General features: G+C 38.1%; 1 protein-coding gene across 1 annotated transcript in view; it reads right to left on the bottom strand.

Moving 5' to 3' along the window:
* Nucleotides 1–19,885, bottom strand: part of LOC149409530 (tyrosine-protein kinase-like otk) — a 112,552-nt gene that overhangs the window by 76,232 nt on the left and 16,435 nt on the right. The window contains exons 2-3 of the mRNA XM_089649524.1: nt 4,411–4,539; nt 3,257–3,427 (exon numbers count right to left, since the gene is read on the bottom strand). Of these exons, the coding sequence (XP_089505650.1) occupies nt 3,257–3,427; nt 4,411–4,539 (300 nt within the window). The remainder of the gene's footprint in view (nt 1–3,256; nt 3,428–4,410; nt 4,540–19,885) is intronic.

Genomic DNA, 19,885 nt, shown 5'->3' with positions numbered 1-19,885 from the left:
CCAGAAGTAGAAAGTACAGAAGAAGGAACAGAAACGAAAGATAATGGTAAAAGCGTAGATGCGTAAAGCGTGCGCCTGTCTGCTAACTTATTGAAAATATCAGCTTGATCCCTGATTCTCAAACTGGGAGCAATATGGCTTCACCAAATATTGGGGTACATTGTGAGGCAGAATAGAGCAGGGATGGGTGAGAGATGGAAAGAGGAAGGTTGGGAAGCGACTGGCTGTTCAGATTTAGTCGCCAAACAGGGATAAAGTAATATTAAGGCTCAAAAAAAGATAGCATCTAGACATTGAACCAATGACCTCAGCCTTGCCGGAGCTTTTACGACGATGGAAAACGATTTCAAATTTATACAACAGATTAACAACCCTCTTTGGCTGTATGTATATCTTTCCATGAACTATTTCAAGTTTATACAACAAATTAACAACCCTCTTTGGCTGTATGTATATCTTTCCATGAACTATTTCAAGTTTATACATCAGATTAACAACCCTCTTTGGCTGTATGTATATCTTTCCATCAACTATTTCAAGTTTATGCAACAGATTAACAACCCTCTTTGGCTGTATGTATATCTTTCCATGAACTATTTCAAGTTTATACAACAGATTAACAACCCTCTTGGGGTGTATGTATATATCTTTCCATGAACTATTTCAAGTTCATACAACAGATTAACTGATACCAAATGATTATGGCTGATTTATTGGAATACTGTTAAGAAAATTCTGCACTATTAACTGTAAAAAATGTTGAAAATGGTCGATATTCTCAAAAAAGTAGAAATTTCTTGTTCCTCTTGTCGGGATGATAATGACAATAAGGGTGTGTCCTGGAGCACGTGAGATGAATACCACCTCACTGCCTTACCCCTCGATATCTGGAGGGAGGTTGGGTGCCGAGGTGAGGGAGGGGGGAAAGATGAGCGCACAGGTAACAATAACATTATGCCGGAATTGTAAAAGGGTAAGACGGCGCGCGTCAATAATCGAGATGAGAACTGAACATAGAATAAGGAATAACGCTAGAAATACGACGTTAGCGTTTTTCGTAATTCAACGAAACGACAAAATTTGTGTGAAACGACAAAATTTATATAAAACAACACAATTTATATGAAACGACATAATTTATATAAAACAACTAAATTTATATGAAATGCCAAAATTTAAATGAAACGACTCAATATATATGAAACAACAAAATTTATTTGAAATGACAGAATTTATATGACATGACAAAATTTATATTAAATGACATAATTTATATGAAATGACCAAATTTATATGACACGACAAAATTAATATGAAATGACAAAAATTATATGAAATGACAAAATTTATATGAAATGACAAAATTTATATGAAATGGCCAAATTTATATGACACGACAAAATTTAAATAAAATGACAAAATTTATATGAAATGACAAAATTTATATGAAATGACAAAATTTATATGAAACGTCAAAAGTGAGAAGACAACAACGTTTATAATACAACTTTAGTAAGAAAAAACGTATGATGAGCTGTTTTGTTTTCATTAAAAAAATATTTTTTTAATAATAAAATTTGAAAGCGTATTTTTTAGTTTGCGGATACATTCAGAGATATTCCATTTATTTGAATTTTATTGCAAAGCGGAAATACACAGACCATCTGATATGAATTATGTCGGAGGCCTGAGGAAGTAAAATAAAATATATATATGTGGGGCACAGCTGTGCGTAGATACGATTTGCAGTAGCATGTATGAGCTAGGTAGGCTACACGCGTTGCTTTACTAATAATATATAAACGATAGTATATAACAGCCTTGAACTATTATATAGGGTTTTCCAATAAGAGGTGTTATTTTGATATTCAATCGTAAAAGATCAATGGTTTCGTTGCTTGTGTGGCACGTAGCGCCGTCTTGTTGAAAGTAAACGTTGTCCAGATCAATATCATCCAATTCCGGCCATAAAAAATCATTAATCATCTCTCGATAGCGCAATCCATTCACCGTAACTGTTGCTTCAGCCTCATTTTCGAAAAAGTAAGATCCAATGACTCCGTCGGACCATAAACTGCACCAAATAGTCACACGTTGAGGATAGAGAGGCTTTTCAACAATAACTCTTGGGTTTTACGAGCCTTAGATGCGACAATTTTTCTTGTTGACGAAGCCACCGAGGTGGAAATGGGCCTCATCACTCAAGATGTGATGGGCCTCATCACTCAAGAAAAATGCGTTGTTATGACTTATAGTCGTTCACAAAATCCGGTATTCTACCAGTATAGAATGAATGGTGAAGTACTTACACGCGTAAACATCATCAAGGACCTTGGGGTGATCTTTGATCCCAAGCTGACATTTTCAAACCACATAGTCCAGCTTACCTCGGCTTGCTCCAAAACTCTTGGTTTTGTAATTAGAACTTGCAAACAATTCAATAACAAAGAAGCAATGACCTCCATGTTCAACGGAGTGGTCAGAAGCAAGCTGGAGTACGCCAGTACTGTCTGGATACCTTATCAACTTAAATACATAAATATGATTGAACAAATTCAAAAAAAATTCCTAAGGTATGTTTACATGCGATCATACGGAATATATCCGAAATTCATGCATAACGTGGAACTGCTAAAGGAGACAAATTACCAAAGCCTGGAGACTAGGCGTAATGCCGGACTCATGGTATTTGAATTAAAGTTACTAAAAAACCTTATCGATTGCCCATATCTCCTGTCATGCTGTGGATTATTCGTTCCTGATAAATACTGTCGAAATCGTAGCCACGACCTATTCTGTATACCGCAGGGTCGGACAGATGTCATTGCCCGACATAGCATGACAAGAGGTATGACCTTGCTAAATGCCCTACCAGCGGATATAGATGTGTTTAATATCACTATACCATGTTTTAAAAAATATATATACATGTATTGTTAGTTTTAATAAAATTGTACCATAATTGGACTTACCTGTCTGTCGTACAATAAAAAAAATAAAAAAAAAAATAATAAAATAAAATAAAAAAAAAAGATGATTTGCATTTGATTCACTCAAGTGAATTTTAATAATTTCAATGCTTTGTTGAAGCGTGTATCGTTCCATTTTTATTAATGGCGTAGTTTCTACTTGTCAAATGTTAAAAAATGACAGTTTCAAAAGTAACATCTACCGAAATAGCGGGCTATTTAAAATAACACCTCTTATTGGAAACCGGTATATATAAACAATTGTAAAATAAATGAATTGAACTCACAGGTGACCACAATGGTGGTGGGCTTGCTCTCCGCGGGCCGTTCGTCCAGTGGCGCAACGCACCCGTACAGCCCCGGGTCCAGGAGTCGATCGGCCCGGGAGATGCGCAAACGGGATGCTGTGGAAGACGTCTGGGACACCTGGCGCCGAGGGGAGCCGGCAAGGATCTCACCTGTAACGGGAATGGAGTGAGCATCTCATCTAACTAACTCATCACGCCGTTACCCGCAGGGGAAGGCAGAGAGGACGGACCGCCAAACAACTATCGTAACATATCGTTTCATACATACTCTTCTATTATTCTGACTCTTGACATGGCTCGACTCAAGTATCCGATTCACTTCCATGTCTTCCTCGAGGGTCCCCGACTTTTTCTAATGTTCACATTTGCGTCATATACAGGGTGTCCGGGGGTAAAGTGCACAAACTTCAGAAAGTGATTATTCTACATGATGGTAGAAGTAAAAAGAAAAATAACTTTTTTAGAAATTTGATTGTTTTTTCCCATACAAAAATATTTTTCCGTAGAAGAATATTAATTTCTCCATACAGACAATTCAACTTTTGTACCTGAAACTACCTTGAAACATTGAAATTTTGTAAAAAAAATTTCTTTACCTGCGCACTTTATTACTTTCTCATTTCTTCGTTCAATCGCTCTTCATGCCCAAACCATATAAGCGTCCCTTTCTTAATCTTACTCATTACATTACGTTTACATCGGCCTTGCATTCTTTGCGAATCTCCACATTTCTCCCACAATCATACATGGTTTTACCACACATATGCCTCGGGGTTCTCATTTCTACAGCATCCGTCTTAGAAAAATTTAAACAGAAATAAAAATGGCAAAGGAGAAAACCAAAGTACCCAACAATTAACAATACATAAAAAACTGTAATGTTCTTGATATTAAGAGTATGAGCTCACCCACTGGCACTATATTAGTCTATTAGGTTACCCATTGATGACGTTAGCTGTCGAGAATAATAGGATAATAAATAAGGTGAGAACTTCAAGGTCGGGGTCCGGATTATTCCAACCTCCTGTTAATTAAAATTTCGGCGCAATTGTTAATCTATCACAATAAATGTTAAAGTGTTTTGTTTGAGAATTGGTTGGTTGATTAGACACAATAAATATAAACATCCTTACCGTTCCTCGTCCAGGAGATGTTCATCGGGTGACTAGTGTGGCACGTCAGCTCGACGGGTTTCCCTTCCAAAACGTACTCGGGAGCTTTCGGCGGCTGGCTGAAGATGGCACCATCATCGCCCGTCACATCTACAAACAAACAAACATAAAATCATTATTCTGATCTGCATAACCTTTAATTTATACAACCTGACCTAACTAAAACGAAACAAACCTAACCAAACAGAACCTAAACCAACCGGATCTAAGACTACTACACCGACGTTGCACGAAACAATGTATTTAGTGACTAGATTTTATTTATTGGACAATTTTTATAGCGCCGCTTTTGTGAGATATCACCTCAGGGGCGCTTTTCAGTTGATGCAGGTATTACAAAAAATATAAATATTACAAAAATAAAGTGAAATTAAGTTAAATAAAATGAAGTATAGGAACAGGTGACATGAAGATAGAAGATGGAGACTCTGCAGCAAGAATCCTAGGTGGTGAAGAAACTGGACCAGCTGCTGAAGCGAGAGAGTCCACCGCGTCCACCAACAGTGCCAGCACGAGGTTCGTCATCCGTCCAGGTATGTGTCTGCTGCTAATAAAGCGCTGACACAATATCCTCTCACAGATACCAGACCTTGGCAGCACCGCTGTGACATTCGACGAAGATAGAAGATGAAGACTCTGCAGCAAGATTCCTAGGTGGTGAAGAAACTGGACCAGCTGCTGAAGCGAGAGAGTCCACCGCGTCCACCAACAGTGCCAGCACGAGGTTCGTCATCCGTCCAGGTATGTGTCTGCTGCTAATAAAGCGCTGACACAATATCCTCTCACAGATACCAGACCTTGGCAGCACCGCTGTGACATTCGACGAAGATAGAAGATGAAGACTCTGCAGCAAGATTCCTAGGTGGTGAAGAAACTGGACCAGCTGCTGAAGCGAGAGAGTCCACCGCGTCCACCAACAGTGCCAGAACGAGGTTCGTCATCCGTCCAGGTATGTGTCTGCTGCTAATAAAACGCTGACACACTATCCTCTCACAGATACCAGACCTTGGCAGCACCGCTGTGACATTCGACGAAGATAGAAGATGAAGACTCAGCAGCAAGATTCCTAGGTGGTGAAGAAACTGGACCAGCTGCTGAAGCGAGAGAGTCCACCGCGTCCACCAACAGTGCCAGCACGAGGTTCGTCATCCGTCCAGGTATGTGTCTGCTGCTAATAAAGCGCTGACACAATATCCTCACACAGATACCAGACCTTGGCAGCACCGCTGTGACATTCGACGAAGATAGAAGATGGAGACTCTGCAGCAAGAATCCTAGGTGAAGAAACTGGACCAGCTGCTGAAGCGAGAGAGTCCACCAACAGTGCCAGCACGAGGTTCGTCATCCGTCCAGGTATGTGTCTGCTGCTAATAAAGCGCTGACACAATATCCTCACACAGATACCAGACCTTGGCAGCACCGCTGTGACATTCGACGAAGATAGAAGATGGAGACTCTGCAGCAAGAATCCTAGGTGAAGAAACTGGACCAGCTGCTGAAGCGAGAGAGTCCACCAACAGTGCCAGCACGAGGTTCGTCATCCGTCCAGGTATGTGTCTGCTGCTAATAGAGCGCTGACACAATATCCTCTCACAGATACCAGACCTTAGGCAGCACCGCTGTGACGTTCGACGAAGATAGAAGATGGAGACTCTGCAGCAATAATCCTAGGTGGTGAAGAAACTAGATCTGAATAGTTAAGTATAATACTATAGCCGGTTAGCCATAGTACCACTGACTTCGGGCAGTTGGGAAGCTTCTGCAGTATTCAAATATTTCAAAAATATATTTTTTTTGTATTTATCTAAGATGCAAACGATGTATAATTGAATGAAACACGGAATGTTAATATGAAACAGTGTGATTAGTTTAATTTTATACCCTGAAGATGTTTGTACTAAGCGAAACCGGTCGGTTATCAAAAATTAAATTTTAAAAATTTCGTACAATTATTTTATTTTATCAATACGTCAAATCACAAAGTGATTGCGTTCTACCAACATGTATATTATTTTATTGAAGAAGAATATAATGTTAATAAATCGAAACAAAACAACTACGACAGTAAAACTAAAACGAAACAGAACAAGACACAGAAAAAAATAACGGTCACAACTAGGAATCGAACACAGGATCTCTTTTCTTACCGGCAGAGGCGTCTTAACCTCTCGACCATTGGGACCTATTCATTAAACGTCATATTTGTCGATCTCATATTTCAAATTCAAACTTAACAGAATTATCTTGCAAAAAATTTTCCCACATTTAAATGATCAGAAAGATTCTAATGAAATTGACAATTTCTTGATCCTAGGTTCGATTTCTTTTCATTTCTTTTCTGTTTCAGGTTTCGTTAAGATTTATTAATATTATTTCTTCTTCAATGATATTTTACATAACTAACTAACTAACTAACTAACCATCACGCCGTTTCCCCGCAGGGGTAGGCAGAGAGGACGGACCGCCAAACAACTCGGTCTTGGCACACACTCCTTGCCTCATTCACATTCATACATCGTCTCATACATACTCTTCTATTATTCTGACTCTTGACATGGCCCGACTCGAGTATCTGATTCACTTGATCGTGCCATGTCTTCCTCGGGCGTCCCCGACTTCTGCTACCATTCACATTTGCATCATATATCCTCCTTACACTCCTATCTTCGCTCATTCGCTCTACATGCCCAAACCATCTAAGCATACCTTTCTTAATCTTACTCATTACGCTTACATCAGCCTTGCACTCTTTGCGAATCTCCACATTCCTCACACGATCAAACATGGTTTTACCACACATACGCCTCAGGGATCTCATTTTTACATTTTACATTGATGGGTAAAACCATTTTTTTGTATAATTTTATTTAGTTATAAAAAAATATATTTTTATATCTAGTATAAACCTTTTAACAACTTACTTCCATGACATTAGGGACACTTTACAATACATCTAAAACTTATTCTTTAAGGCGATGCCATACGTAGTAATGCAAAATCATGTGTTTTTGGTTTGACAATTTGGTCGCCTAGAAATGTTTCAGATGCTTTAATTAAATACTGTGAGTAGAATACATCTTGGCCTTTGAAATAATCGAATATTTTTTAGATAAGTCTTTTAATAAGCCCAGAAAAAAATAATGTAAAGGCCTATGAAAACTGCTTTAAAGTTCAAAATCTCTTACTTACGAACCCATTTTTGGTTATGATTTTATTGTCATGTGTGGCAAATTAAGTTATTTATAAAATGATCGGAATTTTTTTTAATAATTATGCCTTAACATCCACAAAATAAAATAAAAGGCACTTTTTGGCCATGTTTTTTTCTTGCATAAATCAAAACAGGCGGATGGTTTTAAGCGGGAATCTAAACATTATCGTCATCTACGTAAGGGGTGTTATTGATGGCTACCCGATTTAAAATAAGTTGTTCCTGAATATACAGTGTGTCCGGGGGTAAAGTTGTCCGGGGGTAAAATGCGCTAACTTAGGGTGGTGATTCTACATGATGGTAGAAGTAAAAAAGATAAATAAGTTTTTTTGAAATTCCATTGATTACTTTCCGATACAAAAATATTTTCCACAGAAGAATATTTATTTTCCCATAAACACAATTCAACTTGCTAACCAAAAAAACTAGCTTAAAATATTGGAATTTCTAAAATTTACCTTTTTGAAGTGAAACTTCTTTAGGCGCGTAATTCGGGGACGGAGTAAAACCGAGTCAGGATCGACACGAAAATGCGGGTACCCCCACCACCGCTCACCGTTCACTGTCCCTCTCTCACCATATGCGCTTGTTGAGGTGGGGGAGCCGCTCACGAACGTTCTCTCTCTTCTCTTCTTTCCTCTCTCTCAGACACCAGCGAACTGCGCCACGCCAAGCATCAGCTGCTTGGTTAGTATACTGCGTCGTGAGTGTAATACGAGTGAAATACGTAATTGATTGTGGTTCATACGGTTTAACAAAAGAAGTTTCACTTCTGTCTTGCGTAGGCTTGACACACCCACTTTTTTTACTCCTAAAATCATGTAGAATAACGCACGTTATATAATTGTTTAACTTTGTAAAAAATATGATTTTCTATTACACATGATTTTTGAAAATCCGAATTAGTCATTAGACACCTAAATTGAGATTAAGCATTTTTTTTAATTAAAAAATCCGTTTTGTGTAGATATTTCCCTTTGTGAAAAAACCTCCTCGATTAGCATGTTTGATAACATTCCATTTACAAAAACAATTCCTTTTTTAAATCAAAAATACTACGATCAATGCGCCGACAAATCTTCGTCATATTATTTCCCCCTCCGAGCGTTGAGTGTGTACGAACGCTATAAAGAGAGGGTCGCCTAGTTTTACGGCGTTTTTATGGCCTCGCCGCCTGTCTGCTATTGGCTGGTCGAACATTCGGCCCTGCACTATTATTGTTACAATTTACAATGAAACAGAGGGATGAATTCACTTAGTGAAATATCTCTATGGATTTTTGGATTTTGACAACTTTGCGTTTCCTGCTGACGAAGTTAAAATAATGAAGTTCAGTTGCTACTGTGGAGATGTTGATTAAAACTCTCGAATTTACTAACGATAAATTTATTACGAGAATATTTTTTACAGAGGATTCACACGGAACTCGCGGTGTAACGACGGTGGGGAATAGTGAATCGCGGGGTTAGAACGCTAGATACAGAATGACTTATGCCAGTGACGGTTAGCAGCTACTCAGGGTTGCCAACCGTAAAAAAAATTCCCTCGTACGGATGCAGCTAAAAATCTCGTACTTTGACTTTCAAACCTCGTACCAAGGATGGTATGCATAAAATAATTATTTCCCCAGATTTTGAGGCGAAATTTCCCTAGAATTTCCCTACATTTCGCAAACCTTGAACAAAACAAGATCTTGGCAAACAAAACCCGCTTTATGGGTAGGATTTAGGACTTTTTACTCAGTGAAATAAAGTATTGCAAGTTTCCTACTAAATAAAACATCCTTTTGTGTGGTATTAAAAAAAAATCTTTATTGTTATTGTTTTCGTTGTTATCACTCATAGCGATTCTTTTATTACACCGCTAAACAATTGGACGAAACAACGAAAAGACTAGGTATTTAACAATAAAAATCTTCTTCTTTTCAAAAACTTCAATTAGCTACACGTACTAACGTAGTACAACTAAACACGGCCGGCATGCAACAAATGGAACTCGTAAAAAACAGAGATAGTAGAAATTTGCGCTCTGTGTCACAGCGACGACTAATGCGAATAACGAACGAACTGTTTTATTATTCAGGGATTTCAATAATTTTATTATTCGGGGATTTCTCGGTTGATGGGATAACTACCATAGACAATCATCGCGGAAATACGGCAATGTAATTTTTGGTGTAAGAAATTCCTACAAGTTCTGATGGCACTAGTTTTTACTGTTATATAATAGTGATGTAAAATGTTCGTATAGCCATAGGTATTATCAAAATCTCGTACATAATTGTACGAGGTTGATAGTCTCCTCGTACCTCGTACGGAAGGCCACAAATCTCGTATTTGTACGAGGAACCTCGTACGTTTGGCAACACTGCAGCTACTGCTCTAGCAGTGATACCAGTGGTATAAAATATTGCCAAGGAAAAATATTTGTAATGCAAATTAAAGCAGACTTCTAAAAAATAAAACATTTCCGGGTAGAATAACCGGACAATTTTTTAATTTTTTTTTTTAAATTTCCTCCACATAGGATCTTTGGGGATGCTGTGCGGAGAGTCTTTCTGGGGAGAGGAAGGAGTGAACATGGGTGTTGAAGACGTTGATATTGTAGGGAGAAACACAGCGGAAAATCGTTCCACACCGAGCGTTGAACTCAAGAACAAACGTAAACTGTTTTAGAAATTACTGGAACATCTCCGCTTACCGCATCGGAGATATTCAAGTTCTCTAAATAATCAGTCACGGAACTTAGCTTATAAATCATAACGCTGATTGTTTGGTAGAGTTATATTTTATTTAACACAAGAAGGTGAGATAATACAAGGATTCTATCCGCGACAATAATTTGCGTAATTAAAATAAATAGCTTACTGGCGAGAGGAACGTTCGAGACGGAATAAGTCTCGAAGTTTTTTTCACTCGCGAGCTCAGTTCTGCCGTCCGCGCATTTTTCTGCGCAGGCAAGTGTTGCTAGAGCCAAGGTGACATTTTGCTCAAAACATAATAATAATCGCGGTGCCTACACTATGTACAAATTTTGGGCGCGTGTTTGACGTAGATAAATGACGCTAGTTCCTGGGAGCATCTTCCATTGAAATACCAGTAGAATAGTTTCTTGGATAAATATATCCATGGTATAGGACATAGTATAGGACGAATATATTTAATTTTAAATAACATGATGACTTACAACTCAAATTGTAATATTTAATCATTGAAGACAATCTTAGAGACTCAACACAGAAAAACATATAGATTAGGATCTAGGTTTTTTTAAAGTACATTAGTATTTAGACTTCACAAATTCAGACATAATCCACGAATAACTGCAAGACTTCCTTGACATTTAAAGGGAGTTCATTGAACATTTTGAAACCTTCATAATAAATTTGTCTTAGGAAACCTAAAAACGTTGCAGCTTCTCGTAGGATAGCCATGGACTGTACTATTAATACCTACTAACACTTTATAACATATAATCTTGTAACATTTTATTTTTTAACTTGTATATAAATACTAGGGTATTTTAGACCAAACTTTTTCACACACTTAGAATACTGAGTTGGCGTTGCATTGTTTTATCCTAGTATATCTGCTAGAGCACAATATAGACCTCATACATCTGTTCTGAATTATTTCCATTCTTGCTGTTATTGCTCAAATAAATTACACTTGTACAGTAGTTGTGCAGGTGGGATGCTACAATTGAACCCAGGACCTTAGCCTTGCCGGGGCTCTGCTCTAACCGCTGGGCTAATTCGACCCTATTATCTTTAAACATGTCGTATTATTTTTTTTAAAGGGCAGAGACGGTTTACACGTAGTTCCCGTGAGCACTTAGGCCTTAGGCCCATTGTGCTGTCTCCCATTTTACCTTATTCCTTTAACAACAACCCAGCCCCTTTAATAAAGTTCACCAGTTCACCATCGGGTATGTGGCTATGTCTTCTGGTTCTACTGTATGTCTCCCCAGGTATCTGAGCCTAGTTCCCACCAGGGCAGGACATTGGCACCATAGGTCAATTGGAGTCTCTTCATCCTCTTCACATTTCCTGCAACTATTGGTGTTTTCCACTCCCAATATCTGCATGTGTCTCCTGAGATGGCAGTGTCCCGTTAGTAGTCCCACCAGTTCCCTCAGCGAGTGCACTGTCCATATCGAGTAGTTTCTTGGTTCGTCTAGGGCAAGGCTGCCCAACCCCAGGCCCGCGGGCCACAATGTGGCCCGCGAACGAATTATAAGTGGCCCGCGTGAACCATTTTCAAAAAACCCGCCAATCCGCCATTTGAAAAAGTGTCGCATGCCCGCGGTAAAACAAACAATGCAGCTTGCGCGCGGTCACCAGTGTTGCCAACGAAGGCGATTTATCGCTATTTAGGCTACTCAGAACGAGAATCACCGACGAAAAAATCTAACCTGTTGAACTTACTTTCTAAACAAAAATACACCGGTTTTTTATATAATATTTTTTGCGTCCGAAATGGAATCTTGTAGCCACCCCCCCCCCCCCCCCATGGAATTCGCAAAATTGTTGTGGGGAATCACATATGATGTTTTTGGGTGCGCGGAACTTTTTCTCAGCGAAGTTCCGTAACAACCCCCCCCCATAGATTTCTATTTTGTGGGGAGCACTCATTTTGTGGGGAATTATGTCTTATAGAAATTCTCTAACAACCCCCCCCCCCATGGAAATAGGAACCGTCAGGTATTCAGTGGCCCGCCAGTGATTCAAAATCGTCAATTTCGCCCAACTGTTGGATTGTCTCATTCCAGGTGCCCTCTCCCATATTATCAAAAAATAAATAAATTAATAAAAAGTAAGAAATGTTGCATGAATGTGATTAAAGCAAGGAGTGTGTGCCAAGTAAGAGTTGTTACGTTCCACCCTGTAAACGGTTCAATTGTTCGATATTAAACCCTGCAAGTTTCACCCCCTGAGAATGCGATAGCGTACAGGTATCGTCTACAAACGTGACCCCAAATAATAAACCGAAAGGTCAGTGAAATTAAACGAAGACTCCCCTGAGTCACGCCAGACCTTTCAGGACAAGAGGAGCTTTTCTACACAGGGTCGGGTTGGCTGCTAGCTCGAGCCCTTGAGAAGGAACAGGAAGGAACCCTTAGAACAAGGTTACATCTGACATTTTAAATAAATCGACTTTTTTGCATCAAAATTAATCAATAATGATCCATAGTTTTACTAACTGTGATGCGATGCCATGCCATGCCGTGCTAACTAAACTATGTCGTTTCCCCGCAAATGTAATCAGAGATTATGGACCGCCAAACAACTCATTATCTATTCCATGTACCGGTTAGGAACACAGAACAAAATGAAACATTCTTCTGCAATACATACACAATCAGGCACTATTTAGTGTCAGGCAAAAAAACACATGCGTATTCGAATGCAACGTAGTGTCAAAATTTCAAAGCTACCGGTGAGATAGTAAGGACGGGTTGTTTCGGAGGATTTGAACAATTCATCAAATTTCAATGTCGATTTCCGGGTTCTGTGAAAGTCCTATTCAAGTTCTGTTATTATATCAGCATAAGGTAGTTGCTTGACAGAACTGAAATGAAAACAGAACTTGAAAAAATCTTTCAGAGAACCTGAAAATTAACTTTGAAATTTGAAGAATTGTTCAAATTCTCCGAAACAACCCGTCCTAAGATATTGGACAAACGAACAGTTACATGTTTATTTATATAGATTTTTGGTCCGTGGTATGAGAATAGTTTTTGTTGTGTCGCTGTGTTGCTCGTTACAGAAAGGTCATTTCTGCCCTTACTTCTAATCTTATGTTTATGTTTGACAGTTTTCATGTTGTTTTTATTTTTATAAACATAAATTTTCTCCCTCAACCAGTCTTTCCGATCTGGCCCGCCACGCACTTGGCGGGCAGAGGCATCCTCAAACAAACCTCACCCCATGAACCCGGGCACCCCTGTTGAGCCATTAAACGTAGCGAACCACTTGGGGTGACTTATGGCAGAGGTGTTGGTTATCCAACACTCTAGGCTTCATTCAAATTCATACATCATCTACCGATTATTTTGTTATTCGGACTCTCGACAATTATTTAACTAGCTGATGGGTACCCGGCGTTGCTAGGGGTTATCCTTAGGGGATAGACATATACCATCAAGGACTTTTCTGTAGACCTTTTAAAGATATACAATTCCGTAGTACATTATTTTGATGTATCTCATAAGGTTTAGCCAGCGTTAGCAATGTAAGCCCACGAAAATATTTTTTACGACTTGTTTACAAAACATCGACTTTTCTCTACTTTCTATAAAAATAATTTACATGTATTATATATATAAACCTTCCGGAAGAAATTCTCTAAATGATAGTGAAAACTCCATCAAAATCCGTTGTGTAGTTAAGAAGAACTTTGCGCACAAATAGACAGACACAGATAGCGACTTTAATTTATACTATTTGGAGATAACAACGGTATAAATATACCATACACAATAATTACATGTCACAGATTAACAATTAACTGTGGCATTTGATCAAAAAATGACGACAGATAGTACATAATTAATACAAGCTCTAGAAGGAGATACAAGTACAAAAAATATTATCAACAAGTTATCGTTATATTAATAATGATTTAGAAGATATGATAGTATAGCCTTTTTGTACCTAGCTTCTGTGCAGTTAAACAGACCAGCTACATCTGCGTACCTATTACTAACTTCATGTAATCTAGGTACAAGCGAGTGTTTGAAATGCTCAGTCCTGGAATTATTACAATTAAACAGGGGTTTATAACGAGTAGCTTTTATGGGTATATGAAATTCTGCAGACATTGCTGACTATAGACTTTGATTAAGACGATGCACTACGTCGTGTAATATTTTAAATTGATCCGCTATCAATAACAACCCTTACGTAGATGGCGATAAGGTTTAAATTCCCGCTTAACACCATCCGCCTGTTTTGATTTATGCAAGAAAAAAACATGGTCAAATATTGCCTTTTATTTTATTTTCTGGATGTTCAGGCACAAATATTTAATTTTTTTTTCGATCATTTTATAAAAAACTTAATTTCCACATTATACAATAAAATCATAACCGAAAATGGGTTCGTAAGTAGGAGATTTTGAACTTTAAAGCAGTTTTCATAGGCCTTATACATTATTTTTTTCTGGGCTTATAAAAAGACTTATCTAAAAAATACTCAATCATTTTAAAGGCCAAGATGTATTCTACTTGCAGTATTTAATTAAAGCATCTGAAACATTTCTAGGCGACCAAATTTTCAAACCAAAAACACATGATTTTGCAATACTACGTATGGCATCGCCTTAACTCAGTCGTGTCTTCTTTGGAACTCCCTGATTTTTTCTACCATTCACATTCGAGTCATGTAAATTCTCCTTACGCTGTCAAAACCATCTAAGTGTCCCTTAATATTACTCATTACGCTAACGATTTTTTCTACCATTCACATTCGGGTCATGTAAATTCTCCTTACGCTGTCAAAACCATCTAAGTGTCCCTTAATATTACTCATTACGCTAACGATTTTTTCTACCATTCACATTCGGGTCATGTAAATTCTCCTTACGCTGTCAAAACCATCTAAGTGTCCCTTAATATTACTCATTACGCTAACGATTTTTTCTATCATTCACATTCGGGTCATGTAAATTCTCCTTACGCTGTCAAAACCATCTAAGTGTCCCTTAATATTACTCATTACGCTAACGATTTTTTCTACCATCCACATTCGGGTCATGTAAATTCTCCTTACGATGTCAAAACCATCTAAGTGTCCCTTAATCTCACTCATTACGCTTACGTTTTTTTCTACCATTCACATTCGGGTCATGTAAATTCTCCTTACGCTGACAAAACCATCTAAGTGTCCCTTAATATTACTCATTACGCTAACGATTTTTCTACCATTCACATTCGGGTCATGTAAATTCTCCTTACGCTGACAAAACCATCTAAGTGTCCCTTAATATTACTCATTACGCTAACGATTTTTCTACCATTCACATTCGGGTCATGTAAATTCTCCTTACGCTGACAAAACCATCTAAGTGTCCCTTAATATTACTCATTACGCTAACGATTTTTCTACCATTCACATTCGGGTCATGTAAATTCTCCTTACGCTGACAAAACCATCTAAGTGTCCCTTAATATTACTCATTACGCTAACGATTTTTTCTACCATTCACATTCGGGTCATGTAAATTCTCCTTACGCTGACAAAACCATCTAAGTGTCCCTTAATCTTACATCAGCCTTGCATACACGATCAATACATGGGTTTACCACATGCATGCCTCAGGGATATCAGAAGTTCCATGCCTCGCTGCCACACGTCAGGGTAGGTAGCAGCACCCATTATGGAAAAACTAATCTTCCACACCTCATTTAAACGTCCCTCCGCTCTGCACTGAAAATTAACAGTACGTTGTTCAGGTACCAAGATATGCCGTGTTGTTTAGTATAAGAAGTAGAATGAATATAAGTAGAAAGAAGGGAACGTTCCCCTGTTTATAATGCACAGGTGTTTTTCTTCCGTCGACACGTCTTCACTCCACACTCTAATCTCCACTCGCTACTTCTCATGCATGACATTTGTAGTTTGAAGTAGAAAGGGGAGAATTGAAGCATGTAGTTAGATAAGAGAAAATTAAACTATATGAAAAATGCGGATAGATCTGATGTAATCTCAACCTAACAGCAGAATTCGGGTCCAAAAACTATGTTTCTAATTTTCTCTTTTAACCCTTGTAACGATTTGAAACTACTCGCCCCGTTGTCAAGCGCTTGGAAGAACTAATTAACTCAAGAAGCGTGCAATTGTGAACACAGCCACGGCCGGGTACTTAATCATAGACATCTGAGATTGCAAGCCAGTTCTAGGGAATTCGGACAACTGTCAGGACGTACGTCACGGAACAGATTCCAGAGAGATTTGCGCCATTAAAAACGTGAGCGATTGTCATCATGCTAATTAGATTTTACAAAATGGTTTACTTTAAATAATATAAATTTGTTCTTCACAAGATATTTGGGAAGAGCTGGCGCCCTATATAATCAAGCAGGATTAATATTTGAGATGTGAAACTTATCCTTTTAATTTTTACTACCCGCAGATTAACATTTTAGTATTGTATCTTCGCATCACTAGTCAGATTTTGTTTAACGATCTGAACATGCCCTGATCTTAATAATGAACGTAGAGTCTCTTGCTATTTAACTTGATATTAATGTAATTTAATAGATGAGTATTTTGATAATTAAACTCAATAAATTTTGTTCTCAGCATTCACGCAATTCTTTGATTTCTGATTCCCTTATTTAATATTGTGCAACACATGAGTTTTATGTTTACACACTTTTCAGAAATTACACACCAAATAAATCTCGGTACATTTGGCCTCCCAACGTGGTTTAAACCTAGTGATGTGTTATTTTGTGGGTAGGATGTAAATTTGTGCTCAATGTTTTTTAGTGTAGTTAAAAATCTCAAGTGTTAATCTTGCTAATTTGTGAATTTATGATGACAGTCGCTCGCGGTTTTGATGCTCCGGGGATCTGTTTCGTGATGATATTCCATTAAATAATCATTCTACAAATTTTATATATTTGAGTGTCCCCTCTAGAACTCTAGCGCTCTGCGTTTTTCACTGTTTATTGACTTACAGTACGCTGTAGTCAAATTTTTTTTTTTTGGTACGAGGCAAGATTATTGTCGTCGTGTATATTTGGTACATGTGCTAATTATTTATTTCATACCTACATAGCATAGTTTCTTCACGTCATGTCGGAACCGCAAATTGTTACGAGGAGTCAGGCCAAGATTCAGGATTCTGTGACAATGCTGAATAAAAATGAAGCTTCGCCGGAGGGACAGGCGGAAACGCAATCCTCTTCCTGCAAGCCATTCCCCGTGCACAAATGGAATCTGGTTTTTGACGGATCCACATGCGTACGCAATTTCATAGAACGTGTAGAAGAACTAGCAGATTCTCGTGGTGTAAGTACCAATAATCTATTTTCTAGCGCGATTGAATTTTTCACAGGCGATGCTTTGAACTGGTTCAGGGTGAACCGTTTTACTTTTAATTCATGGTCAGAGATTGTTGCGGGTTTGAAGGAGGAGTTCGAACTCTTGGACCATGAGAAACGTCTTGTAGCTCAGTTAAGAACTACATGTCAAAAACCCAAAGAAAACCTGGGTTCATTTATAACTACAGTCTTACTATTGAATAATCGCCTCTCTAAGAAATTGCCGGAAGAGGAAATATTAGAAATTCTAATGTGTAATATGTTGCCAAGATACATACATAAACTTTCTCTTACAGAGGTGACTAATATTACTGCTCTAAAGAAATTTGGAAAAATGATAGAATTGGCAGATAGTCGCACGGATACTAGAAACCATCCTGCAAATTCAAATTCTTACAATTCCAAAGCCAATAATTCTGCCAACAATACTCCATCTAATATTAATAACAGGGAGGCCTCTCGCAATAATAACAATTATAATCATAATGTCAAAAGAAATCAAAGGTATTTTTATAACAATAATCAAAGCGCTCAAAACGGCAATTTCAGAGAACCAGTGAGATGTTTCCGCTGTGGTCAACCTGGTGTAAAGACTCCTGACTGCAGATGCAAGAACCGAAAAAACTAGCAGCCCGGGTTACCTGTGCAGTGGGCGAGGAGACATCTTCATCTACTGTGCCGTGTGACCCGGAGTGGTCTAATTGGCTTGCTGTCGTGGAGAAATTCTACCAGGACCTTAGAACGTCAAAGGCGGAGAGAGCGGGTAATGATGGCCGTCCTCACATATCATTTCAGGTTCGAAATACTAAATTTTCTGGTTTGCTAGATTCAGGTTCTCACCTTTCTATTTTGGGAAATAACTTTCACACACATTTGGTGAGATTAGGATTTAGTTTGGCGATTTTAAAAAGAAAATTTTCTCTAACTTCTGCGACAGGTCACTCAGTACAATGTACACAACAGATAACAGTTCCGGTGCTGTATAAAAACATTGTCAAATATTTTACTTTTGTAGTTATGCCTGAGATCACTTCAAATGTAATTCTAGGTATAGACTTTTGGCAACATTTTAATATTTGTCCGGAAATTTGCAAATATATATCACCACGGGAATCAAAATCTGAGCCGAAATCAGTCACAGAGATAAAAGGATTAGAAAACAGCTTAAATTTATCGAATAGACAGAAGCATGAGCTTAAATGCGTTATAGACGAATTTAAAGATATCTCGGGAGACAGGTTAGGTAAAACCGATTTGGAATATCACGTCATTGACACAGGTGATGCTCAACCGGTAAAACAAAGATATTACCCAGTTTCACCACACTTGCTACCGGCGGTACATAAAGAATTAGATAGAATGTTAGAGTTAGGAGTCGTGGAACCAAGTCATAGTGCGTGGAACAGTCCGATCTTACTTGTTCCCAAGAAGGATGGGTCATTTAGGTTATGTTTGGACAGTAGAACTTTAAACTCGCTGTCGAAAAAAGACAGTTTTCCTATTCCTTATGTTTCAAGCATACTAGATTCCTTAGGCGGTGCTAAATACCTGTCTACTATTGACTTGACAGCAGCTTTCTGGCAAATTCCTTTGGAGGAAAACTCTAAAGAGAAGACGGCTTTTACTGTTCCGAAACGAGGATTATTCCATTTTGCTAGAATGCCATTCGGTCTTCATGGAGCGAGTTCTAGAATGATGCGCTTAATGGATAAAATATTTGGACCTGAATTTGAGGGCAAAGTATTTTATTACTTAGATGATATAATAATTATAAGCACTTCATTTGAGGAACACATGTCTCTTTTGAGGAAAGTTCGACAAAAACTTTCTGATGCGGGTCTAACTATCAATATGGACAAATCTGTTTTTTGTAGAGACTCGTTAAAGTTTCTGGGTTACGTCGTCGATAGTCAAGGTTTAAGAACCGATCCAGATAAAGTTAAAGCCATAGTGGATTTTCCTATACCGAACTCGCAAAAAAAGCTTAAGACGTTTTATAGGCATATTATCTTGGTATAAAAGGTTTATTTGTAACTTTTCCATAATAGCAGCTCCGTTACATAATTTAACAAGAAAGGAATTTACGGGAAACAAATTTAAATGGAACAGTCAGGCAGATATAGCTTTTAAAAAACTTAAAGATATTTTAGTGAGCGCACCTGTTTTAGCTTGTCC

The sequence above is a fragment of the Hesperophylax consimilis genome, chromosome 30 (genome assembly GCF_061612785.1).
Source record: "Hesperophylax consimilis isolate HC1 chromosome 30, BYU_Hcon_1.0, whole genome shotgun sequence".
Lineage (NCBI taxonomy): Eukaryota > Metazoa > Arthropoda > Insecta > Trichoptera > Limnephilidae > Hesperophylax > Hesperophylax consimilis.
The sequence above is the reverse complement of the archived record's forward strand: the minus strand, read 5'-3'. Positions and strand labels throughout refer to the sequence as shown.